The following is a 27,804-nucleotide window of genomic DNA, read 5'->3' on the forward strand; positions in this document are numbered from 1 at the left end:
GATGGATTGTCTGGCGAAGAAATTCAGCACTACCTGTATGACCAGGGCGTAATGGCTGTTCATACAGTTATGAAAAGGGTTGACATGAACATCATTCCAACCCGAACTGTCTTCTTGACATTTGACAAAGTTCAACTTCCATCGAAAATCAAAGCAGGCTATGAGATAATTTCCGTTCACCCTTACGTCCCAAACCCGACGCGTTGCTATCGGTGTCGGCGGTTCAATCACACCAGCCAGTCCTGTTCCAATCTGGCCAAATGTGTTACGTGTGGCAACGCTGCCCATGAGAGTGCTTGTCCACCTCCACCCCTCACTGCATCAACTGTATGGGTGACCACACCGCTCCCCGTTTTTACGGACGAAAAGCTCATCCAGGAAATCAGAGAGAAGGAAAAGGTGTCGACCTTTGCTGCTAGAAAATTATTCGCCAGTCGACAGCCCACTGTGCCTCAGACAGGAAAATACAGCACTGTCCTTGCTTCTCCTCGGCCAACAAAGGAGGCGGCCACGCAGACTTGCAACCTCACCTTTAGTGCCACGGTCGTAAGGTCGGCCAGCGCAAAGATCGCCCGTTCAACCTCACCACTTTCGCCTGCCCACTCTATGGCTCACCCTTCATCGGGTTCTGCTAAATCTCGAGCCCAAAAGTCAGACACCATGACTTCGAAAAACAGCATACTCATGAAGATTTTTTACATACCCCAACTTCACAGCCATCGGTTCCTCCTTCATCTAAACATCATATTTGTAAGAAGGCTACAAAGAAACCCAGTTCATCTCCTCCTCCGCCAAGGCGTGTCCCATCTACAACATCACCTGGCGGAAATCGTCCGCAGCCATCTTCTGTGTCACCGAGGCGCACTGCTGGCGGCCGATCAACTGGCCGATCGCTGGTGGCAGGAGCTGCTCCTGAACAACCTATGGATCAGGATCTTCTGCCTTCGGCTGATTGCCATTCCATGGTGTCGGTCGCAAGCTCTGAGCAGTCGTTGAGTTGACAGCAACCTTGGTCACATTCCTCCATTTTCTGTTCACCCTATGTCCATTATCCACTGGAATATCCGCGGCATTAGAGCCAATCGGGATGAGTTGTCGATCCTCTTACGATCCTACTCGCCGGTCATCTTCTGTCTTCAGGAAACAAAGCTGTGTCCCCATGACCGCTTTGTTCTCCCTCATTTTCAGTCCGTCCGATATGATCTCCCCTCCATTGAAGGCACTCCAGTCCATGGAGGACTCGTGATTCTTTTGCATGAAACGTTCCATTATTACCCAATCTATTTAAACACTTCCTTCCAAGCTGTCGCCGTCCGTCTTTCCCTTTCCCGATACACGTTCTCTCTTTGTACTGTATACATTCCATCATCCACACCAGTGGCACGAGCTGATATCCTTCATCTTCTTGGTCAGCTTCCACCCCACTATTTGCTGGTTGAGGACTTTAATGCCCACCACCCGCTGTGGGTATCTCCACATCCTAGTCCACGTGGCTCACTATTGCTAGACGTCTTCCACCAAGCGGATCTAGTTTGCCTCAACACTGGGGTCCCTACATTTTTGTCTGCCTCCACGACAAATTTATCTCATTTGGACCTTGTGGTCGGTACTGTTCCGCTAGCTCGGCGCTTCGAATGGTTCGCCCTTGATGATACACACTCGAGCGACCACTTTCCATGTGTCCTTAGACTGCAGCCTCAACTGCCATATATGCGCCCGCGACGCTGGAAGTTTGCCCAAGCCGATTGGACACTTTTTTCGTCTCTAGCGACATTCGATGACCGTCACTTTCCCATCGTCGACGATGAGGTCACACATTACTGACATTATTCTTACAGCTGTGGAACGTTCAAGACCACGCACCTCCGAATTGCCCCAGCACCCCCCAGTTCCTTGGTGGAACGAGGCATGCCGTGACGCAATACGTGAGCGGCGACGTGCTCTTCGCGTTTTTCGCCTCCATCCTACTTTGGCCAACTGTATCCGCTATAAGCTGTTCTGTGCGCGATGCCGTCGTGTCATCCGCGATAGCAAGAAGGCAAACTGGAAATTCTTTATTAGCTAATTTAACACCTTCACTCCCTCCTTGGAAGTTTGCAGTCGGCTTCGATGGTTCTCAGGCGCGCCTAGTTTCTCCCCAGTCTCTGGGCTCACTGTCGCGCATGATACATTAGTGGACCCCGTCGCAACTTCTAACTCATTGGGTCAGCACTTTGCTGAGATTTCGAGCTCTTCAAATTACCCGCCAGCGTTTCTCCAGAAGAAACGTGCAGCGGAAGTGCGACCTCTAGCTTTCTCCTCTCAAAATCGCGAAAGCTACAATACTGTTTTCTCCATGTGGGAACTTCAACATGCACTCTCTTCTTCGCGCTCCTTTGCCCCCGGACCGGATGGTATCCACGTCCAAATGTTGTTGCATTTATCAACCCATAGTCTGCGTTACCTCCTTCGTCTTTATAATCGAATTTGGACCGACAGTACTTTTCCCAGACGATGGCGGGAAGCTATCGTCGTTCCTGTTACGAAACCTGGAAAGGACAAACATCTCCCCTCTAGCTATCGCCCCATTTCTCTCACGAGTAGTGTCTGTAAGGTTTTGGAGCGTATGGTGAATTACCGTCTAGCGTGATGGCTTGAATCCCGCAGTCTTTTAACACCTGCCGAATGCTGTTTCCGAAAGCATCGTTCTGCAGTTGGCCATCTTGTTGCTCTCTCCACTTATATCATGAACAATTTTCTTCGGAAACGCCAAACAGTAGCAATATTTTTTGATCTGGAGAGAGCATACGTTACCTGTTGGAGGACAGGCATTCTCTGCACACTGTTCCCTTGGGGCTTTCGAGGTCGGCTGCCCCTTTTTCTTCGCGAATTTATGCAGAGCGCACATTTAGGATGCGGGTGAACACTACACTCTCCCGTACTTTCTCCCAAGAAAACGGGGTACCCCAGGGCTCCGTGCTGAGTGTTGTACTGTTTGCCATCGCCATAAATCCAATTATGGATTGTCTCCTTCCTGATGTCTCGGGCTCCCTCTTTGTGGACGATTTTGCGATCTACTACAGCTCTCAACGGACCAGCCTTCTTGAACGACGTCTTCAAGGATGTCTCGATCGCCTCCAGTCTTGGAGCATGAAACCGGCTTCCGTTTCTCTCCCAGTAAGACCGTTTGTGTTAATTTTTGGCGACGTAAGGAGTTTCTTCCACCCTCCTTACATCTAGGACCTGTCAACCTTCCGTTTTCAGACGTAGCTAAATTCTTGGGTCCTATGTTTGACAGAAAACTGTGCTGGTCCTCCCACGTTTCCTATCTTTCGGCTCGCTGTCTGCGGTCCCTCAAGACCCTCCGTGTCCTGAATGGTACCTCCTGGGGAGCGGACCAAGTGGTCCTTCTCTGCCTCTATCGCGCCTTAGTGCACTCGAAATTGGACTATGGAGGCATAGTCTACTCCTCTGCTCGGCCGTCTATTCTTCGGCGTCTCGACTCTATCCACCACCGTGGATTACGTTTAGTGTCTGGAGCTTTTTACACCAGCCCTGTGGAAAGCCTTTATGCTGAGACTGCTGAACCTCCGCTGTCCAATCGGCGAGCAGTCCTTCTGAGTCGTTATGCTTGCCATGTCTTCCAGCCCATGATATTTCTTTCGACGCCTCCTTTGATGTAGGATATGCAGGCCGCCCCTCCTCCCTACCACCACCGGTAGTCCACTTCCGTCAACTGCTCCATTCTCTTTCCTTCCGCTTTCCTAAAACTTTCTTGACAACTTGGGGTACAGCACCGCCTTGGCTCCATCCCCGGATCTGCCTGCTCCGTGACCTTTGTTGATTTCCCAAGGATGGTACCCCTTCACTTGTTTATCATCAGGCATTTGCTGCTGTATGTGCACAAATGACGGAAGCCACATTTATTTACACCAATGGCTTGAAAACATCGTTAGGTGTAGGGAGTGCCTATATTGTTGGCGACACCCCAAATCACTTTCGGCTTCCTGACCAGTGTTCGGTCTATACTGCAGAGCTTTACGCTGTTCTCCTGGCTGTCCACTACATCCGCCGCCACAGCGGATATAGTACGTTATCTGCTCAGATTCTCTCAGCTCTCTCCTCAGTCCCCAAGCTCTTTACCCTGTGCACCCTCTGGTCCACCAGATTCAGGACTGTCTGCGCTTGCTCCACTTGGGGGGCGTCTCTGTGGCGTTCCTCTGGCTCCCGGGCCACGTTGGTATCTGTGGAAATGAGGCGGCCAATATTGCGGCCAAGGCTGCAGTCTCTCTTCTCCGGCCAGCTATTCAATCGATTCCCGTCGCCAATCTACGGAGCGTTTTATGTCGTCGTGTTGTTCTTTTTTGGCACACGCATTGGTCGACACGTCCCCATAATAAATTGCGGGACGTGAAAGCTCTTCCTTATGCTTGGACCTCTTCCTCCCGAATGCGTCGTTGGGAGGAGGTAATTTTAACTAGACTCCGGATAGGGCACGGTCATTTTAGCCATCGACATCTTTTAAGCGGCGATCCTCCCCCACTCTGTCCCCACTGCTCTCAGCTGTGGATGGTAAGACACCTTTTAATTGAGTGCCCCTATTTTAATCTGTTACGCTCCCGTCTACAGCTGTCGCCTGATATATCATCGATTTTAGCAGATGACACGCGCTCAGCCCATTGCGTTCTCGAGTTTATTAGTGCCAGTGAAATGACGTCAGTCATTTGAAGCTTTTTTTGGGGACAACCAACCCCTTTCTGTAGTGAATTTTTAAGCCTTCCTTCTGCTTTTAGTTTCTCCAATTTTATGACTTTCGTTCCCAATGCTGCAGGTTTCCATTTTCGGTTTTTTACTGTTTCTTAAGTCACGGACCGGGCGCTAATGACCATAGCAGTTTTGCGCCCTAAAAACCAAAACAAAAAAAAACAAAAAAATTGTCAACCAGATGACCGTACAGTCGCATTCTGCATGGAAGATGACATTCCTGCCATATGGCAACTATACCAATGTTGTCAGGGCAACTATGAAACGAGGTAGTGTTTGCTGAGTAGCCCCACATCCAAAAATGCCATGTACACAGTCACATACAGTGCAGTGTGACATGGAGAATATGTTACCAGACTCAGCAATGGAGTGCCATAGAAAGAAAGGAAGCAGGACAGTCAAAAATTGATATGGCCTGATAGCTTAGTGTGAATCGTTCGGTTGTTTCTTGGATGTGGTGACAGTTCATAGCGACAGAAACTGTATCCCAAAGTCCACGGCAGGGCCGACCATGTGTGACTTCAGATGAGCAGACTGTTATTTGGCTGTAAGCTCACAACAGACCGCCTTGTTACTGCACGGCAAATGTCATGTGAGCTCCTGCATCTGCTGGGTGTGTTGTATCAAGGCAGACTGTGTGCAGATGGCTTTGACAGAGTGACCTTTGTCCGAGACCTGCTGTATGTGTACCTTTGACACATCTTTACAGAAGGCAATGTGTAGAATGAGCAGGCACCTTGCTTGTCACTCAGGGCAGGCTGCCCTGTCTTGTGTTTGAATGGTGGACCTCGTACTGCATTCTGCGATATCACTGGGTGTCGCAGGCATGTGGCATAGGCTGTGATAGTGGAACAAGAATCATGTAGTATACGAACCGCTGAGTACTCCTCCACTCCAGACTGTTTGTTAAGGGTTTAAGGCATGTATTATAAATACTTCTGTGGTGGGAAGTGGGGAAAAGCTTCCATCTAGCAAGTTGCAGGATTGGCTGTTGCTATACTATGCCCAGCTGGCTCTGCTTTGCAAAGCAAGTAGGCCATGTTTTGCTTTGTAATTCATAACACTCTCACCCATCTGCAGGTGGCTCTGTTTCAACTCAATTCTGCTCTGGCATATTTTTTGACCATTTATGGTCGATATGCTACATTCGCCTTCTTCTCATCAAGACTCTGTCCCTCGGGTTGACCAAACCATAATACCCATTATACCAGAGCTACTGGCGACCAGTATTTCCAGCCTTATTTTGCCTCTTAAATATCATTCTACAAATTAGTGACCTTAACTCTTTCAAGGAATGTTATACATTTCCTTAGATCCCCTTGTCCTACACCTGAACTCAACCACCATGTAACTTACTTCATTACTATGCTTCTTGCACAGTTTTTTCTAACTCCATACTCCCTACCCAAAAGCAAAAATAAATCTATTATTCTTCATACTTTATCACTGTGCATTCTGCTTCATTCTGCTTCTTTTATGCTTGTGTTATCCAACCCAGTGTAATCTGAACTATGGCTGGGTCCGAACTCAGTCGTGTTCTTTGTCTTTTATATTCCAAAAGAACACCAGGCTCAGCAGAACAAGTGCCACTGCAGTAGTTGGTATGACAATAGTTGGTGTTGTCTCTTTCAGGTGCTGATTTTCACAATATGAATTTACATGCTACAATAAGGTTTCCAGGGAGACTGGTCCCTCCTATTGGTTCTGCAGTGTGTTTATAGATTACATTAATTCTGGACCTACAGTTTGATTCAAGCTGATTAGATTTGTGGTAGGTGGTATTTCCATGGGCTCCTCTGCCCAGTACAAATGCAGCTGGGAAATACTCAAGGGAGTTATCTGTGATATCATGGCAGACAGGCAGAATTAGGCCCCATTATGTTGCACGTTGTTCCACTTAATGAGAAAGCATGTACTTTCCATTCTAGTCTCTTTGCTGATGTACCCCTCTGCTTCTTGAAACAACTAGCTGTTACTACCATCTTGACAAAGCTAGAGTACAACCATTGTGCCTTGACCTGCTGAAAGTACAATTCTGGCTTGACCATTTCTTTATTGCATTCCTTTTCCTCATTTGTCCCATTAACAGATTCACTGTACAGTAATCCTGCTCCACTCATATTACCATACCTAGACAGACGGTGATTTTTTTCCCAGTGGCATTTTTGTAATGTTGCTTCCTCCATTTCTACTTATCTTCCTTTGTCTTTTGCAGTTAATAACAGTTGCTGAGATTTTACTCTTACAAATTTCCCCACTACTTCCCTCTTAAAGAGTTACGTACAAATTATGTAGCACTTATGTTGTGCTTGTTTCCCTGCTACTGTTACAGAAATGTAAATGTAAGCTTTTCTTCCATAAGTTCTCACTGATGGTGTGTTTACTCAAAATTAATGGGCAAGTCTTTGTGCTCAGGTTCCAAAACCAGCATCAACTTTGGTGTTAGTTTCTTCTGTGCTTTCCTTGGACTCTTATATACTGACCTTCTTGTAACAAATTTACTCCTAGCTGAAACGCTGCCTTCTATGGACTGCAATCATTTTATCATTACTACTTTCCTGTCTAAGACTTCTGCTTGGGTTTGTAGTTCCCTGATATTTTGAGTAATATGTAATACTGCTACTCTTCTGCTTCAGCTATCTGCATTGCCATGCTTTTACTCAGTTTCATGCATAAGTTCAAAGTCAAATTCGCTTAGTCTTGCTGCCCATCATGTCAACCATTTTAATGGCACATTATCTGTTATTACTCTAAATGATAAAATTTGAAATATTTGAGTCTATAAATAAGGTTAACATCTCATTCTCCATTCTGGGATAATTTCATTCTGCAGAATTCAGCTGCCTTGAGTGTAAGCTACTGGATGTTCTACACATTCCACCTCTTCTGATAACACACAGCCTGGTGTGTGGTTTTATGCATCACATAATAAAACAAATTCTCTATTAAAATCTGGAAATGCCACAATTGGACTGTTTTAGTTAAGCACCAAAGTCGTGAACCATGTTGGATGGATCTGGTGCAAGGTGTGGTTCAGCCAAAATAGTTTCCTGTCCAATTAAATTTGTGATGCTTGAAGAAGGTGTGGAATGCAAACTAGTTATGTGGTCTGACCACCATGTTGGGCAGAACAATAACTGAAGAGTTTTAGCATTTCATTTCTGTCTGGTCAACTGCAAGTACTGCGGAGAACTACATAAAAAGTTTCTGTGTTTGAGTCGTAGTTTCCTACCTTGTGACAGGAACTTTGCAATGATCGAGGAAATAAGTCTCAAAATTTTGGCTCCTTTAGAATGGAAGCATGTCAGTGCTTAGGCCTGTGTAGAACATTCAAAACTGACTTCAGGAGGTGACGGAAGACTTCAAGGGCATAGGATCCATTGAGCTGGTTCACAAAACGCCACCAGCCTTGAAAATTACTGGTGTGCTCTGGTTGAAGTTATGCAGTGACGATCATTCAGGCATAAGCATGCTTCATTCATGTGAAAGACATTTTACTTTGAAACATGGTTGTGAATGTGAAGTAAAGAAATTCTGATGCCTTGCGGTTTTTGGTTGCTTTACAATGGGGTACTGAAACTTGTATGGAGAAGAAAAGTGATCTATTGGATGTGACGAAATACATGGAATCAAAATACAGGCATTTTATGAGAATATGCAGTGTGCCATCTGAGTGTAATGTGCCAGATATGGGTCTCAACTTGATAACAAACTCATGTTCTATAGCTTTTTTTAAGATCAAAGTAATCAGTTTAAAATAAATATCAGTTTGTATCTTGTTATAAATTTCTTTCTAAACTTTCAGATTCTAGGCAACTGTATCATTACAGTAGAGAGAGTGATCTGCTGTAATGCTGTATATTAGTTGCTATACACTGTCTTTCCATTTTAATACTTATTTATTTTCTAAAATCTATCCTGAGCGCAATTTTAAAAAGCACAACCAACTACTTTCAACAGTCTGCATCTGCAAACAGTACATATCTGCTATAATATTATTAATGGTTTTTGTTGATTTCCTAAAAACTCCAAAATGTGCCATACAGCATTATTCATGCACATGCTTCATTTTGCTATGATTATGTGCATCTATCAGGTGACACTGAGAATATGATTGATTGGTGACTTAGTTAGTAGAAAACTTTCATGGCCTCTAAGACATTTGACAAGCTGCCGTTAGAGAAGGAACAAGTTCAGTGTAATATGAGCAGTATTGTACAGCCATCTCATATGATCCAGTTGCCCTTTATTTCTATTAAGTGGCTACACAGTAGAAAATCAACAGAAATTGATCATCTCAAAATCTGTCATTTTGATGTTGGTGCTGGTACTGAAAGGACAAACTCCATTACAAAATTCCATGATGAAATTGATTTGGAAGGGCTAATTGAATATTTTGGCCTTGTCTGTTATCTTCAGTTTGTGTGCCAATAGCATTACTGACTCTGTGAGCTGACCCCTTACTTGAGAAAATTCAGTCAAGATGTATAATATTAATGTTCTGAAATTGGTCCTATGGTGTGTTTTCAGGCTGGTGAACAAAGCTGATGGTGGAATGTACCTCTACAGTCCCATGCATAGGTCAGGCCCATCCAGCACTGAGAGTATATACCCTGATAACACCACCAGCTGTCTACTGCAGATTTTGTCAGTCAAGCAACATCTAAAAGTATAAAGTTACGCATATATTTCAATAGTTAATGCATAAATAAACAAGTTACTTAAACGGATGTTAAATGCAGTGGAAAGGAAATAAGGAAATGTAAACACAGTGGCAAAGTTAAGCTGAATGCTCTATGCTGTCAGTGTAAGACACTAAAATAGAAATGGCCATACTTATAGTCAATAACTTGAATTATATAGGTTTACATAGGAAGCTTAAATACTAAATGCAGTTAAATTGTGTGACTAAGAATACTTGGCAGATTCCTCAGCTATATAAGCTACTGTGACATCAGAACTAAAATCTAAGTTTCAACTATGTGTTAATATAAATTGATCAGTGATGCTGTGTCACTTTCCATCAAACTACAGAAAAAAAGAACTGTCAGTTGTGCAAAGTGAAAGTTCTTCAGTCTCAAAAACATAAATGAATTGAATGTAATGAGAAAATGCCAAAATCCTATCATCCATACAATTTTAGAGTGTTCAAATGGCACAACTGGTTGGCTGCCCAGAGACTTCAGTTCAACTACTGTCAAAACCTACCCAGACTTAGCAGTAACTGTTCATTAGCCCAGACTATGTGAGAAACAAGTATATTACCAAAGACTGAGGCACAGCAGCACGGCTTATTTATAACCTCAAGAAACCATACCATGCTAGTCATTTTCAAAACATCATGCAAAAGTAAATTAAAATAAGTGATTGAAAGTACATTGTTTTTATTGAAACTAAACAACTTGAAATAAGTACCTTCCTATGCTGGTCACTTTGAAGCTTTCCAAACATTCTTGGATAAATATTACATTAAATATCAGTGAAAACATGATAAACTGCCATCATCATGCAACTGTTAAAATAAGTAAATACAAGGAAATATTTCCTATTTCTATACAAACAAGTTTGTCATATCAGATGAGATCATAATTTTTTTCCTCATATACATTTTGTTTGAGGTTACTATGTAGCACATACCAATTGAAGTGGACCTCTCTAGATCACACTGCATAATTGTTAATTTGTCAAAAAATGCCTAAACACAAATTCACTAAGGATGATTGATTTGATTTTGGCAGGGAAGCTAAAACAGCTGTGGTCTAACAGGCCACTGCTTGCACCGAAACAGTTTATTGTGCGGTATTGCTCCCTGTATATCTAGTAAAGGTGACCAGTGACATAACATAGTGCAAGGAGTCCCTTTACCACATCTTTGTTACACAATGTGCTGAAAATTCTGTCTCATTGTCTCCAATGCCATGCATTCGAAGATTAAGTGTGATGCGGTTTCTTCACTCTCATCACAGATGGTACATTTAGGGTCTTCTTCCATTGTACCCAATGTATGTAGGTGTTTTTTGAAATTCCTGTGGCTGGTCATCAGTCCAACCTTGAGTTTAATCTCATTCCTGTTTGAGACCAGGATTAGAGTTTCTTTTAAAACACTGCTTTGGCATCATTATCTTCCCATGTTTTTGCTTATAGACCTTGCTCCAGTATTCTGTGTGCTGTCTTCTAAGCCAATTCTGTAGTTCTAGTTTGATCATAGTCTTGGTGATTGTCAGGACAGTATCCGGTCCAACAAATGGAGTCTTTGCCCCCCATCCTTGCCAATCTGTCAGCTTGTTCATTGCCACCGATTCCCAAGTGGCTACGGACCCACATTAGGTTTACCCTATTGCTTCCCCGTAGCTCCACTAGAACGCTGACATTTTGCAACCACCTTAGATCTTGGTGGAGGAGCTGCCAATGATTTCAGGGTTGCCCGGCTGTCTGAATAGATGTAGATACTACGGTCCTTGTAGCACCTACGTACATTCTCCTCCACACATGCCATGATTGCAGTAATTGCAGCTTGGAATATCGAGGCCAGTTTTCCTAGAGAGATGTTGTCCTCCAGTTTTGGGTGAACCCTGTACACCCTGGCCCCATTGCCTTGGTCCGATTTCCACCCACCAGTGAACCAGACATTGTCCCCTGTATGTTGTCAAAATGTTTTTTCCCACTGCTCCCTGCTTCCAATTATTATTTTATAAGGCTTGTTGAAGGTGTTGGGAGTTATTATATAGTCTACCGGCATTTCCCCAGCCATTCCTATATTTGCCTCACTCACTGCTTTAGTGTGTGTGTGTGTGTGTGTGTGTGTGTGTGTGTGTGTGTGTGTGTGTGTGTGTGTGTCTGGATATCCCAGTGAGATTCAGTTTTTACCAGTTTTGAGTCTGCTGCCTTCATATTAACCCAAATGTGTAGTGGAGGCATGTCCAGCATGGTTTCCATCCCAGTGGTTGGTGTGCTGCTAATTCTGCCGGTTATGGTTAAGCGGGCCAGTCTTTCCACCGTAGCAAGCTCCTTAGCTGCAACCTGCTGTTCTACATTCTTCAAGCACACTATGGCCCTGTAGGAGATCCTAACTCTAATCACCATGGTGTATAGCCAGTGCATACCCTCGGGGCTTAATCCCCAGTTTTTGCCACAAGCCCTTTTGGTACTCACTACAGAACCTTTTCCTTTAGAGCATATGCTCCTAATGTGAGGGGTCCATGTTAGTTTCTCATCTAAGGTTATCCTAGATATTTCACTATTCCCTTCACAGGTAGTTTCAATGGAAAGCTTTAGATTCCAACTTGAGTGTTGGATACACTTCTTCATGAATGCTACCACAACACTCTTCTTAGGATTAACCCTTAGATTCTGTTTAATGCACCAGTCTTGTACAATGTCAAGCACACCTTATGCCATATTCCTAACTGTGTCAGTAAATTTACCAAGTATTACCCTGACCAGGTCATCTGTGTATCCTTGGCAAAAGCATTGTCTGGAATTTAGTTCCTCAATGATTTAATTCACCATTAGATTCCACAATAAGGGGTACAAAAATCCTCCTTGTGGACAAACTCTAGTGCTGTTAATTACCATCTTTTCATTCATGACAGTGGCCTCTACCCTCCTCCCACTAAGCATGGCACTAGTCGACCTACATGTAGTGGTCACTAGGTCATGCACTTCTGCTGCTCATATATGGAATCAAAGGTTATGTTACTAAAGGCCCCCGTGATGTTCAGGAAGATGCAGAGGGATGTTTTTTGAAAGCGAAGTGCTTTCTCCACCCTACCAGCAATTTGACAGAGCTGTCTCACATGATTTACCTGGTTCATATGTGTGTTTGTTTGAATGCAGAGGAGCCCTAGTTAGCCTCTTCTCTCCAACATGTACATTAACCAGTTTTTTCAATGTTTTAAGAATGAAGGACAGACTGATTGGTCTCATATCCTTGGCCTTGTTATGATCAATTCTCCCTGGCTTTGGAATAAAGACAACCTTCACTGCCCTCCAGGCATTGGGAATGACTCCTGCTGCTAGGCTAACCCTGAATAACCTGCACAAGACTCTTACAAGATTCTCTGCTGGTTGTTTCAAAAGAGTTGGAAAGATTCCATCAGGGGCAGGTGACTTGAACGGTAAGAATGTTCCCATCGCCCATTGAATTTTCCTGAAATTGATGCACTCCTTGACCGATTCTCAGTCCTCTCTTCAAGTGCCTGAGAACCATTGTCTTTCAGGGGCCATGTTCTGATCTAAGTTATCAGCTAGAGCATACTGAGGAAAGTAAGTTTTGCGGAGCAGTTCCAGTGTCTCATGTTCTGTCTTTGTATATTCCCCACCCTCCTTCCTCAATGTACCTCCAGGATTAGTTGGTATTCTAGTGGGGATTCTGTGAAGCCTGGCTTGAGATAAGCACCTCCCCATGGTGGTCACTTTAGAACCTTATGAAATAATCTCAGATAAATATTACATTAAATTTCAGTGAAAACATGATAAACTACCATCATATGCAACTGTTATAATAAGTAAATACAAGGAAATATTTCTATACAAACAATTGTCATGTGAGGTGAGATCGTAATTTCATGCTCATTTACATGGTGCTTTAGGGTGCTATGTAGCAGATATAAAGTTCCAATTACAACGAATTGAACTAGACATATCTTGATCTCACTGCATAATAGTTAATTTGTCCAAAAGGCATCTAACACAGAGTCACTAAGGATAAAGGTAAGGGTGTAGTGTAAAATATGCTGTCTTTTGGTGTAGGGAATTGTGGAGTATATTTAGCTCTGGTCAAATTAACTGAGTAGTTTTAGTCAAATTTTAGATACCCTGGATCAAGTAGAGTTCCAGAAAAACAATGCATATACTGTACAGTTTGATTTGTTGTTTATGCTTGTGGCAGTTTTGGCTTACCAGTAGTACAATTTAGCATTATTGTAATTAGTGTTTATAAAAATTAATTAATGGAAAACTGCTAAAGTTGAGATGCACAGTTTGATATAGTACTGTTGAGTTCAATTTTAATGTTTCTCTATGCCATATTTGTGAATAATATTTTATAGCTGGAAAGTGACAAATTAGCTGTTGGCTATGCACCTGATTTCTTGAGACATCAATCAGCAGAGTTAGAATATTTGATTTGTTGAATCTTTGTTTATTGCTGTCCCTCACCTATTTTGGCCGCATTCATCTTTTGTTTGTCAATGTGTTAATGATTATGTTTAAATGTGTGACAAAAATTCTACTTGCCATCATAGCAGTGACCTTGGAAAAGTCCTAAAATTCTTCAAAGATACTAGTGCAAAAGGTGTAAGATTCTGAATTTAAATTCTCCCTTACAGTTAGTTGTCGGCGTTTTCTCACAGGAAAGTATCCCCAATAGATAACAGGTTATTGGCATTTCTCTTGGCTTGGGAGGAACATAGTTCACCAGAACAAATTTTTAAATGTATAGGTGTTCATGTTTCAATGTTAAGTGGAAAATGTTTGTTGTCAATCCTGTGCATTTGATGTTAGATTCACATTTCTATCTTACTTGTAGTATTTGTAAGTTTGAATGCACGACAAATTTTCAGTTACTTTATTTGTTCAAATTAATTTCCAGCACTGCTTACAAAGACTTGATATCATATATTAGGGATTATAAAATTCATTTGAGTCAAAATTCGTGGTTGCCCAATAATGGCCATATATTCAATGCCGCAGGAAATCTATGTATGGTAGTGAAACATGGACTGTGGGAAAACCGGAACAGAAGAGAATCGAAGCATTTGAGATGTGGTGCTATAGACGAATTTTGAAAATTAGGTGGACTGATAAGGTAAGGAATGAGGAGGTTCTACGCAGAATCGGAGAGGAAAGGAATGTGTGAAAACACTGATAAGGAGAAGGGACAGGATGATAGGACATCTGCTAAGACGTGAGGGAATGACTTCCATGGTACTACAGGGAGCTGTAGAGGGCAAAAACTGTAGAGGAAGACAGATTGGAATACGTCAAGCAAATAATTGAGGACGTAGGTTGCAAGTGCTACTCTGAGATGAAGAGGTTAGCACAGGAAAGGAATTCGTGGCAGGCCGCATCAAACCAGCCAGTAGACTGATGACAAAAAAAAAGGAAATCTATTGGATTCAATTGGCAGCAGCAGTGCACCGATGCAAGAAACTTGAGTTACAGGGATTTACAAACTTGATAAACTTGCTGACAGTGTCTCCCTCCTGCCCGGCAATCACAAACCAAGAATGCTGTCTACCCTGTGATGCATAATTGAAGTCTACAGTGCCAGTGAACTTGAACTGAAAGTGATTTATTTTATTGGTAACGGAAGAATATTTTCCTTTGTTGCTAGTTCCACAATGGAAAAAATAAAATGTATTCATATGATATGGGCTATAAATTGCAAGTATTAGCATATGCAGAAGAATGTGGAAACACAGCAGCTGAGGAGCATTTCATTCCTCCACCAACAGAGAAAAAACAATTCGCTATTGGTGTGCTAGTAAAGAAGAACTGCAGAACACGATGAAGGCCAAATGTGAGAAAAGAGGACTGAATACAAAATCGTCAAAACTAGATGATTATATATTGAAATGGATTCAAGCACACCATCTAAATGGTACTGGATTTGCTAAAAAAATGACTCAAATATATGCTTGTAAGCTAGTGCTACAGTGGAGCTTAACCGATATTAAGGGTGAAGATGTTTGGTGCTACAGGTTTATGAAGTGTCATGGACTTTGCGTGCGAACCAAGACCAAAACGTCATATAAAATGCCATAAGAGTGTGAAGAGAGAGTATTATCATTCCATCACGGGTTCGATTCCTGGCTGGGTCGGAAATTTTCTCCGCTCAGGGACTGGGTGTTGTGTTGTCCTAATCATCATCATTTCATCCTCATCAACACGCAAGTTGCCGAAGTGGCGTCAAATCGAAAGACTTGCACCAGACGGGCAGTCTACCCGACGGGAGGCCCTCGTCACACGAAATTTCATTTTTTATCACACTATTATACAACATGGAAAGAAAATCATTGTGGAACTAAGCTAAATAGTGAATATGATGGACTTGATGTGCCAAGTAACAAAATTGTTGCCATGAAAGGTGCTAAAACAGTAACCATAAAAACAAGTGAACATTAAAAATGCAGTACACTATTGTTCTTTCATGTTGTGTTGAAGATACTGAACTAAATCCAGTGATCATTTTCAAGTTTTAAACAATGTCAGAACCTTCTGAAATACTCCCAGGTGTTTACATACATGACAAGGGTTGGATGGATGAGGCCGGTACAAAATTATGGATTAACAGTGTGTTGGAGTGAAGGAAAGGCACTTCATTGAAGAAGAGTTCTCTTCTTGTGCTAGATCACTTGAGTAGTCATTTGTAAAATTCTGTGAAAGAGAAATTGAGTCAGTTAAATACAGATCTCGCTGTTATTGCTGGAGGACTTACTTCACAATTGCAACTTCTTGATGTTGACACTACACTGAAGAGCCAAAGAAGCTAGTATACCTGTGTAATATCATATAGGACCCCAGTAAGCATGCAGAAGTGCCACAACATGACATTCCATGGACTCAACTAATGTCTGAAGTAGTGCTGGAGGGGGAGGGAGGGAGGGGGAATTGACACCATGAATCTTGCAGGGCTGACCATAAATCCAAGAGTACAAGGGACCGGAGATCTTTTCTGAACAGCACATTGCAAGGCATCCCAGATACGCTGAATAATGTTAATGTTGGGGGAATTAGGAGGCTAGCAGAAGTGATTCTCAGATGAGTGTTCGTGGAGCCACTCTGTAGCAGTTGTGGATGTGTGGGTTGTCGCATTGTCCTGCTGGAATTGCCCAATTCTGTTGGAATGCACAATGGACATGAATGGATGCAGCTGATCAGACAGGACGCTTATGTACATGTCACTTGTCAGTCATATCTAGATGTATCAGGGGTCCCATACAACTACAGCACACACCCCACAACACCACTGCATAACCAACACCAGCTTGAACAGTACCCTGCTGACAAACAGGGTCCATGGATTCATGAGGCTGTCTCCATGCCTATACACTTCCATCCACTCAATACAATTTGAAATTAGATTTGTCTGACCAGTCAACATGTTTCCAGTCATCAACAGTCCATTGTCGGTATTGACAGTTGCAGGTGAGGTGTAATACTTTGTGTTGTGCAGTCATCAAAGGTGCACAAGTGGACCTTTGGCTCCAAAAGCCCATATCAGTGATGTTTTGTTGAATGGTTTGCATGCTAATAGTTTTTGATGGCCCAGCATTGAAACCTACAGAAATTTGCAGGATTGCACTTCTGTGACATTGAATGATTCTCTTCAGTTGTTGTTGGCCCCATTCTTGCAGAATCTTTTTCCGACCACAGCGATGTAAGAAATTTTTTTTTACTGGATTACTGATATTCACTGTGCACTTTTGAAATGGTCACATGAGAAGATCCCTACTTCATTGCTACCTCAGAAATTCTATGCCTCATCGCTCATGCTCTGGCTGTAACACATTCAGACTTAATTAAATCTTAATTACCTGCCGTTGTCACAGCAGAAATAGGTGGTTCAGACACTTGTCGTATATAGGTATTGCGGACTGCAGTGTCATATTCTCTTTGTTTACATGTCTGTGTCTTTGAATACGATTGCTTAGACCAGTTTCAGTGCCACTTCAGTGTATTTAAGGTGTATATGGAAGAGGATTGGAACAAATGGATGACGGATTAAGCTCAACATGAAATCATGACAAAGGGGGTCTTATAATGATCTACAAACAAATAAGTGTTTCAGTCAATAAAGCTGTTGTGATCTAGGGTGAGAGAAAATATCACAGTTAAATCTTACATGAAGGATGGCATAAGTAATGCTCTCAGTAGTAGTGAAGACCATCTTACATATAAAGAGGACAATGATGTGGAGAAAAGAGGGAAGTCCAGATATTGAATTTCAGTGATTTTAAAGGTCGTTTTGGTTTTATAAACTGAGAAATTTGTAGGCTGACTTTGCAATTTATTGATAAGAGTGGTAAAAATGTACTTTTATTAAAAATTGCTTGAAAATTAAGGTACACTTTACAGTCTGTAAAATATGGTAGTTATTTTATTTGAATGCATTTTGATTTGATCTGATGAGCTCACATAAAACAATGTACTTAAGGATTGTTGCTGCTGTCCAGAGGGTCATCAGATTGTGTATAGTGATCTGCAGAACAAAACTATTTGTACTCTGCCACTGTTGTTTACTATTTGCTCATTTCATGTCACCATGGGTCTAAATACAGTTCTACTACAGTAACACTCAAAAATGTTTTATAGAAAGCGTTAGTTTCACTTACATAAACATAAGTGTATAATAGAAAAAACTGCCATGAGTAATTGAAAAATATGAAATTGTAATCTATTTAGTACAAGTCTACATATAGTTTGGATAAGGTTATGTTACATCAAGATAGATGTAATTCTTTTGACTAAAAAGTAATTTGTAGGTCTTACCGTATAAGAATAAAACTATTTTGGGATCTGAAGAACAAATCACTATTTGGTGCATACCCATGGTCTTTGATCACAGCTGCACATCAATTTGGCATTGAATCCACAAGCTTTTGTAATTTGTCAATTGGGAGTTCTGACCATAGGTTCAATAAGATACCAGCAAACTGATTCTTGTTCTTCTATCATGAACACATCAATTCAGTGCATATCAGAGGCATTCAGCTGGATTTAGATCCAGGCTTTGGCTTACGCACACACCAAGTTTGTTTTTGGTCTGAAAAGAATTGTTTTGAAAATAGGCAGAGGTGTGTTTAGAATCATTGGCCTACTGAAGTATCCAATTATTTGACATATTCTTTCTTCTACATGGAATCATACTATTTTCTAAAATGTGACTGTACTGGAAACATCCCCACCTTAGACCTGTCTTTGGCATTCTAAGTTCGAGTTTTCCCTCCAAACTCTATCCTGTCCCTAATTTTTGAATTTGAGTGGGTTTGTCATTTATCAGGTAGGTCACTTGTTATTATGTGACTTTTTACAATAGACTTGTCAGCATAGTTCATGATGTTGCTTGAGATCATGCCTAATATGGTGAGATGTTTCTCGTGGTGCAGCAACTGATTGCTTACAAATATTTCTGTCCTTCCTCCTCGGTCTTCTTCAAGCATGACCTGACCTTTGTTCATTGATTATTGTTATTTCCTGTTCTTGCCATTGACTGTGCACACTTGTTAGTGGTTGTGATATGCCATATTGTATAGCAGTACTAGACTGCTACCTCCCAGTCTTCAAGACAAGCAAAACAGCTTGTCTCAAATCAAGCAAGTGTTCTGTTTTGGTATGCTTCTAATTCTCTACAAGTAAACAATCACGTAGTGAATGTGTGAGAAATAGTAGTTAATGAATACCATACCATCAAGGCAAGTTATGTAATTTTCAGCTAAAGGAATATATACTTACATTGTTGTTGTATCATCTTGTTCGTTCACTAGATACGAAACCACAGCAGCATGAAGCTCTTTATGGAGTGACACTTCCATGTGTTTTTCTTTTGTGACTGCTTGCAAGCAGTACTGACAGCATAACAATGCAACTCAAAAATATTTATGAGCACTGCTGTAGCTTAACAAAATACTCCGAATACTGTTGTCAGCATATTTGCAGAGACTCTTTGACCTCCTTGCTATAATTTGTTTGGAATACATACACCATCACTATGCCTTCCTGATAAGGTGTTGCAAGAGTGGAACAAAAAAAATTTTTTTTTGTCCTGCTCCAATACAGGCCAGCTAAGGTTTTACATTTTTTTATGCTACTACTTCATCTGTACACTTCTTTCTTTCTTTCTTTCTTTCTTTCTTTCTTCTTCTTCTTTCTTTCTTTCCACTCACCTGATGTCCAGTTACTATCTTGTCTTCTTGGAACTATTTTGCTACGGAGAATTTATCAACTCAATTATCTTTCTTTATTTAGCTTGATTCAATTTCTTGCTTATTTATACAAGTTCCTTATAGGTTTTTGTGCACTTCTGCTGCACAGTTTTTCTTTTCAGTATGCTGAGACTCATTAGCCTTCTTTGCCAAATTTTGTCTCCAGTTATTTTCCTACATATTTATCTATACTTCTGTATTGCTTATGAATTTAAATGTTTTTGCTGGTGTTCTGTTTCCAAATATCTTTTCTTTTATGGTAATGTCACTATCTTTTGTTGATTCTAAAATTAGTATTTGTGAAACAGATATGTATTCTGGCCAAATGACTGCCTTGAAAGTCGGAGTTTTGGCTACATGACTTCTCCTAGATACTTAAATTTGTCTTCCCCTGTTACTCCCATACTTCATATTTGATTGGGATGTTGCAGTCCTGTTAGCCATTACTGCTTCACCACTTCTTATCAGAGGAGATGAGTAGTAATGATTTTCCTACTGTTTCTCTTCCTATCTGTTTTGTGCTTTCTCTACATTGTCAGTATTGCTAAGTTATCTACAAAATTTGAACAGACAATTTTGACATTATCCATTTTCTAAGTAGTATTCAACTTCTGGTATTAGATTCTGACAACTGCTCCATCTGTTCAGTGTTCACTTGTTCAAGTATGGTATGAAAGAAGAATGGTGTTAGTCCATTGCCTTGGGGAAAGTCTGTTCATATCTCAAATGAGACTGTAGTTCATTTAATAGGACTCGTGTTGTCTTCTGTATTTCAGATTCTTTAAGAATATTGAATAAAAGCAGTCTTGCTTCTAAAATTTTACAAATGTATTCCAATAGTATTTTGCTCCTTTAGTCCTATCATTTTCCCTTCATAGCTATCTCTGATATATCTTGCATTTTAGAATTTCTGCAGTTGCTTCCTACTTGAATTTTCATGGAATTTCTTTGAATCTTCTGTGAACATAGTTATCAGTTATTCTACGCCGGGAATCTTACTTTTATTATTCAGTGGTAATGGTCAATGTCAACAGGTATCTATGTCTGACTCTGAAATTAATCATATTTTTGGAATTGTGCTTTGCTATTGGCACATAAGCTATCTGATATTCCCAAATCATGTTATTGTTGACTTCATATCTTTTTGGTGGCGTATGTGGGGGTGGGGGTGTTCGCTGCTAACAATTTTGCTAAATGTCTTTTTTTTATCATTTTTCCTTTTTTCTTACATCCACAGTGAGGCAGACGTTTATAAATGAAAAAAATTCTCCCTGGACTGTTACAGAATGTATTTATTCAAAATTGTGAATTTGGCAGCTGTACGATTCTCAAGTAATAGCTCAGTGTGACATAGGAATGCTTTGTAATTCCGTTTGAGAACACTTTCTTTGTGTCAACCATGTTTACAAATTCCATATTCATTATAAGACAAGTGTCTTTGTCACCTGTATGCCTATACAATAGTAGTACTTCATGTAATAATTTCCATCAAAGTCATGTCATACTGCACAGCTTAATTTCCACTCCCCATGCGCCAGATGTTACATTTAATGGCTTTGACTTAGTTCATAGTAAGCTCTCACTTGAGAATGGCATAAGTCGTAATTCCAGTTGTGAATAAATACGTTTAATAGCAGTTTAGGCAGAAAATGTTCTCGCCTCCATTCTGTACCAGTTTGAGGATAAAAAATTTAATTAAATTGATGATTGTGTACCTCTATTTTACATATTGAATTATTGCAGAGAGAGAGTCTTTCTGGAGGTAATGGAAAAATTTGGTACCAATTGCAACATAGATTTGCCATTTATGAATACAGTCCTGGAGTAGTTTCATGAATTTTTTTCCCTGTGTTCTGTGCGAAGAATCTACAGTTCTCTGAACGTGGTATTTCTTCATCTGTGAATGTACTACTTTGTTGTGCCAACTTTAACTTGTCCATTTACAATGCCTGAAAGTATTTAGAGTTTGCCAATATTTATTAATGTTTCTATATTTAATGGTCAAAGCCTGTATGTAGTTTTGGATGTGAACTTAAGGTTGGGTTTAGAAGTCACTCCTCACCTCTACAAGTTGGTCTGGGCTGCCCAGAGCACAAAGGATCAAATGTGTCACTTCTGATGATCGATTCAACTGTCAGTGAATGGCAGTTTTCATAATACGAAAAAGTAAACGAAAATTTCACCCAAGGTGCAAGTGCATGGCAGATTAAAGATTTTTCGGTCACTTTTCTTTGTGAAGTGCTGGAGGAAGTATGATTACAACTCAATTACTGGCTTGTATTGTTATATACAGTACTGAAGACAAAGGGAGAAAATGAAGAGTGAATTCTTACTACAAATCTCTTTCAGTAACTGCAACACTTTTATCATGTCTCCTCTAATGATATTTTCAAGCCTCACCTACAGCATTTTGTGGACCAATCACATGTTGGTGCGTGTTAGTATAATGGTATTTATTTACTGTCTCATCATTTGTAAATCACTTTACATTTCTTGAAATGTTTCAGGTGGAAACCTCAACAAGATACACACATGATAGTGCAAGGTAAGTTTTCATAATTCATTGCAGAACTTTTTGAGTAATATAAATTTTTATTTATTAATTGTGATAGTTCTTCAGATATAAAATGCACTACTGTAATTATTCAGTATTACTGATAAGCAACAACATTACAAGGCAGTATGGTCAGCAATGCTATTCTCTGCAACAATCATTATGTCACTGTTCCTAAATATGTAGAGCGAATGTCTAATATCCATACAGGAAAACAAAAGTTCAGGTGGAATGTCAGCACCTGTATTGGGCTGAATGTGGAATGTTGCATGAAAATCACTGAAATTCAACAGATTCATCTTGATGAGCACAAGCTAATATACTGCAGTAGAAAAGTAAGAAGGAAGGGTGAGTGGGTATATATCCAAAAATTGGAGCTGATTCCTGGCCTTCCCGATTAATGAATATAGTGTTGAACAGCTCTTTCAATGCTGTGCCACATTGGTGCTCAGGAAGCACACAAGCTCGTAGTGGTGACAGTGTACAGGCCACCATCAAGAAGAATGTTATGTATCTGGTGCCACTTTCAGTAAGGTTGTGAAGACTTAACTGGTGAATCCTCATTCTCTTTGTTTCTCCTTCGTCCCGGTGTGTTCCTGAAGGCTGAAGGCTGGCCCATTCATGAGACACATTACAGGTGACAAGGTAATGCATAATTCCCAGCTCCTGGTCAACAGGTAGGGTTCGCACATACACTCTGATACAGTCCATGCCTAGAGAGGGGTAACTGCCTAAGCTGTTACCTTCCGAAATCCCAATTGGTCCCTCTGTCAGGAGTTTGGGAGGTGTGACCTGAGGTGTGAACAGTCATTTACGGTGGGTGAATCCCCCCTCTGAGTGTGCGCCCCCCCCCCCCCCCCCAGTTGGAAGGAGCATGCCATTGTAGATGTTGGCAATCATGGAGTTTTTTTTTTGCAGTGGCTCACCATCTTAGTGCATGTCTACTAAACATAAACAGAATGAGGCTAAAGATTTGAAGACCCTCCCAACTGCGCCTCGGTTCCTCATGGTATCATGTACTGCAGGTGGTCTGTCCTTTGCTACAATTAATGTGTGCATTACTGTGAAAGGTGGTGTTGCAGTTGTAGGCCCTGTGACATCCTATTCTCATGTATGTAATGCAACTTTGCTTCTGAAGACGTATTGTGATTCTCAAGCTCAACTGCTTACAGCATCACATATCCAGAGCTATCCCGTTCGTGTGGAGAACCATCTTACACTGAACTCTTCACATGGTGTTCTTTACATTCTGATGCTTGATGGCCTCACTGAGGGAGAAGTCCACAGTCATCTTTCTCATCATGGCATCACTGCAGCCCATTGAGTAATGAAAAAGATGGATGCAAACTTAATGCCCACATGCATTCTTTTTCTACCGTTTGCTCGAGTATTGTTTGCCTCAAAGATTAAGGCAGGCTATGAAGTCATCACAGTCCAACCTTACATTCCAAACCAGATGAGTTCCTACAAGTGTCAACATTATAATAAAACACGTATCCTGTCGAAACATGGCCAAATGTGTTACTCTTGGCAAAGATGCTCACGAAGGTAGCAATTTCCTCCTCCTCTCTGCTGTATCAATTGTAATCCCATGAATTTCCCATGTGTCTTAACGAGTGAGCCATATAGGAGATCTGAGTGAATGACATCAAACTCCACTTTGTCACTCACAGTTGTTAGCTAGTCAAAATCTGTGAATTTTATGATTCGCATTTACAGTACCGTTTTTGCTATGCTATGCATAATGGAGGATATGCCCACCCAGACTTGCGACCACAATTTCAGTATTGCAGTAGTGAAGTCACCCAGGTCACAGTAGCATCCCCATCTCCTCCTACAGTTGTGCAACAAGCCATCTGATCTTTGCCCTGGTGGTGAAATAACCTGTTAGACAACTGTCAATCTGAAAGGACAAAAGCAATACTCCCGCAAAGACTTTGTACAGCTAAAAAACATATTTATCTGGCAACCAGAAAGTTCTAAGAAATCATACAAAAACAAACAGTCTTCACCTTCCTTGACTAGGAGATCCTCTTCAGTGGTGTTGGCATATATACACTCACCTGCCTGACCTCCATTTTGCTGGTGCCCACTGCCTACCAGTTTTCTGCCATGGAATTCACAGGATGGCTCAGGGAGAATGCCAATATGTTTGTAGATCTCATGGAACAGGATTCTCCAGCCTCTGCCCCTGTAGCAGTGAATTTTTGAAGACGGGCACTCAGCAGATACCAAGGTGACTAACCTTCATTTGTTCCCTCCTCCCCAATCTCCATTATGACTTCTCCAATGGAACATTTGTGGCATTAGATTGAGCCAACAGGAATTAAAGCTGTTCTTGGAATTGCAGTGTCAGTTTTTTTCTGCTTCCAAGAATAAAAATTGTCCTCACAACCCCTTTGACCTGTCATGTTTCTTCTGGTTCACTTTCACCTTTCCCCCACAGACAGCATTCCACCTCATGGGGGAGCCATGTTGGTCATCAATATCATCGAACACTTGACTGCTAGCTACGGCAGTCTGCACTTTTGTTCCTCATTTCACCTTTTCTCTTTTGTAACATCTACACTCCTCCGTGATTTGCTGTTACCAAGTTGGACTTGGTCCAGCTCATTGGTCAGCTCCCTCACTCCTTTTTGCTGCTTAGTTAGTTTAATGCCCACCATCTGCTTTGGGGCTCTAGGAGAACCTGTCAAAGAGGTTTCGTCTTAGCTGACGTCCTGAATACTCTCTCATACCAGTGAAACAGCCATGTTCCTTTCAGATTCCATGCACATTTATTACCATTTAGACCTCTTGTTCTGCACTGTCCAGCTTGCCCGTCATCTCGAATGGCCCATTCCCTCTGACACATACTCAAATGATCAATTTCTGTGTGCTGTCTATTCAGATTCTTACCCCACCTGAGTGCAGAGCCAATTAGCAGTTTTCTAAGGCTGACTGGAGGCCTTACTCATCCCCCTTTACACAGCTGTGATGACCAGGTAAAGTATCTTCCAAAACTTATCCTTACTGCTGCAGAATGGTCCATGCCATGTACTTCAAGTTGACTGTAGCATGTCCTGGTCCCTGGTAGACTGAGGCATGCAGCGACGTGTTTCACTGAAGCACATCCTATGATGGTGAGTTATATTAATTATGAAGAGAGGTGTGTGCAGTGTTGTCACATGTTTTGGGATACTAAAAAACCTACCTGGATGTCGTTTATTAGGTATTTTAAGTTTCACTCCCTCTTCTGTTGTGTGGAGAAACATTCATCGGCTCTCTGGGACCAAACTTGATTCCCCAATTCCTGGTATGACCATGATGTCAACTCCCATGATATCTCCAACACCTCGGACAGCTATTTTAAAGAGATTTCAAGCCCCACCAACTATAACGGTGCCTTCCTCCCATGTGTAGAGGACAAGGGAGTTATTTTTAGGAAATACGGTGCGAAATTTTGATTTAGTTTGTTTCAGTGCACGACGCGCCAGCCTCACAGCAAACGATGGATGAAGGCTGGCCAATGCGTTATGCAGGTGACGCAGTTTTGAAATGAGTGTTGGTATGTGTGTACGTGTGCAGCAGCCATCGGAACGCAGCATTAGCAGAATTATGCAGGTGTGGGCTGTGTGTGGCACGGTTGCGTTAGCCAACTCATCGAGAACCTTCTAATAAACACGCCGCTGTGTAACTGGCGAATTCAGCGGCGGCCTGCACTATTTAAGGTCATCAGAGGTGGGCGCTGGCATTCGGTTCGACTGATTGGGCATTCGGTTGCTGTCGCTAGCCGCCGCGTCTGCAGTGGGGTGAGCTGGGCCGGGCCTCATGCCGCTGACCTCCTACCGCCTGCACAGCTGCCGACAGTGTGGCATCGCGTTCCCCGGACTGCGTGCATCAGCACGTCTCTACCACGACACGAGCGGTGGGGCTGAGTTACCAGAAAATGTATTGGAAGAACCAACAATAAATAGGAAGATTGCTAAAAACAGCCACCTTCTTCTGCCCAGCCATGTCCTACAACCCTGACCACATCACCCGCTCCGATCGTCCTATTACAAGTGGTGTTAGTCGGGCAACCTGTGCATCACACACTCCTGTTAGAATTGGTGACACTAGTGGTCTTCTCCTTGGACTTTGAGGAAATTGTGGCTGGTAATCGACGAGGATATGTGGCACCTGAGAAGGGCAACAATGGATCAGCAACTCCTGCAACATGATAAGTAAGTGCCAGTTTTTCGTTTGGTGGTTTGTCTGAACCTGTGGCATAGTCAGTCTTCCTTCCCTGTTCTTCTTTCTGGGCTTACTGTAGTCTAGATTCGATAGCTGGTAGTGACGGAGCAGTCTGTCAGCCGAGATGGCTATTCAGCAGCTAATTGAGCGAATGCCGGAATTAGAGATAGAGCTTGCTCGGTCTAAAGAAGTGAGCAAAGAACGGTTTCTTGTTAATGCAATAATTCTTGACACTAACACTGCGTCTTTGGTCACCCCTTTCTTGGGAAAAGCTGGGGAGGATGTTATGATTTTTTTTGAGAACCTCAGGACGGCTGCTAAATTGGGAAATTTTGGGGTGCAGAAACACTCATGCATGTGGCTAAGTTGAAAGTAACTGGGGATGCCAGAGCATACGTTACATGCCATGAAGAATTAAGGGATTGAAGTATTCAAAAAAGGGTTGCTGGAAAGGTATCAGAGGAAAAATACGTATAGATATTATCGGGAACAATTGAATAGAATGTATCAAAGGAATGGGGAATCAATAGAAGCTTTTGTACATCGAGTTCGAAAAATTAATGTTAAAACCTGTGAGCTAACGCATTCCGATAGGGTTAATGAAGCCATTCAGCAGGAAGCTGAGCAGAGGGCACTAGACGCATTTTTGTGGGGAATACAACCCGAAACCCCCCGCAAGATTAGGATGGAGTTCCCTAAGACTCTCAATGAGGCAGTCGGAATTGCTGTGGCTTTAGAGGAAGTTGAAGCAGTATCAAAGACACGAGCCAGGAAAGCAGTATTTAATGCAGAAATAAAATGTTTCAGATGTGGTTGGATGGGACACATTAGACGCGATTGCAAGGAAGTGCAGTGCAGGAAATGCAGACGTTGGGGTCATCGGGAGCGTAATTGCAATGGGTCCTGGCAGAAACATGATAGGAAACCGGAAGGTGGGCCTCACCTCCCTCAGTTAAATGGGGTAGGGGTGGTGTGTCCACTGTGCAACACCCCCGGTAGGGATTAATGCTAGTGCAGAATCAGTGGCCGATTTTTTTCTGACCGGCAGGGTGAGGGGCAGACCGTGCAAATTTTTATTGGATACCGGGTCTCAGGTATCCGTGGCGAGTAGAAGTGTACTCAGTAAAGTATAATTAAAACCACCATGCTGGGCGTTAAGTGGAGTGGGTGGGGGACAAGTGGAGTCACTCGGATCAGTGATGTTAAACTTCAGAGTGGAAATGAGGAACTTCCAGGTGAAGGTAAAAGTTCTTCCAGTTGTTGGCAGCAGCTATGATGTCATACTGGGACTGGATTTCCAGGTTGTGCATCACGCAAAAGTTAACCCACAGCGTACAGTAGAACTGGACAGAATACAATTTTGCC

The 27,804-nt window shown here is 41.9% G+C and overlaps 1 protein-coding gene across 13 annotated transcripts in view; it reads left to right on the forward strand.

The window, feature by feature from the left end:
• Positions 1–27,804, forward strand: part of LOC126427402 (zinc finger protein 43-like) — a 147,607-nt gene that overhangs the window by 85,532 nt on the left and 34,271 nt on the right. For 8 of the 13 annotated variants that reach the window (XM_050089764.1, XM_050089762.1, XM_050089763.1 and 5 more), the window contains one exon: positions 22,178–22,215. In XM_050089764.1, coding sequence (XP_049945721.1) covers positions 22,178–22,215 — 38 coding nt within the window. Of the gene's footprint in view, positions 1–9,273; positions 9,413–22,177; positions 22,216–22,254; positions 26,430–27,804 lie in introns of those variants that run through there. The other 5 variants (XM_050089767.1, XM_050089770.1, XM_050089768.1 and 2 more) reach the window with 3 other exon arrangements.

The sequence above is a fragment of the Schistocerca serialis genome, chromosome 11, assembly GCF_023864345.2.
Source record: "Schistocerca serialis cubense isolate TAMUIC-IGC-003099 chromosome 11, iqSchSeri2.2, whole genome shotgun sequence".
NCBI lineage: Eukaryota > Metazoa > Arthropoda > Insecta > Orthoptera > Acrididae > Schistocerca > Schistocerca serialis.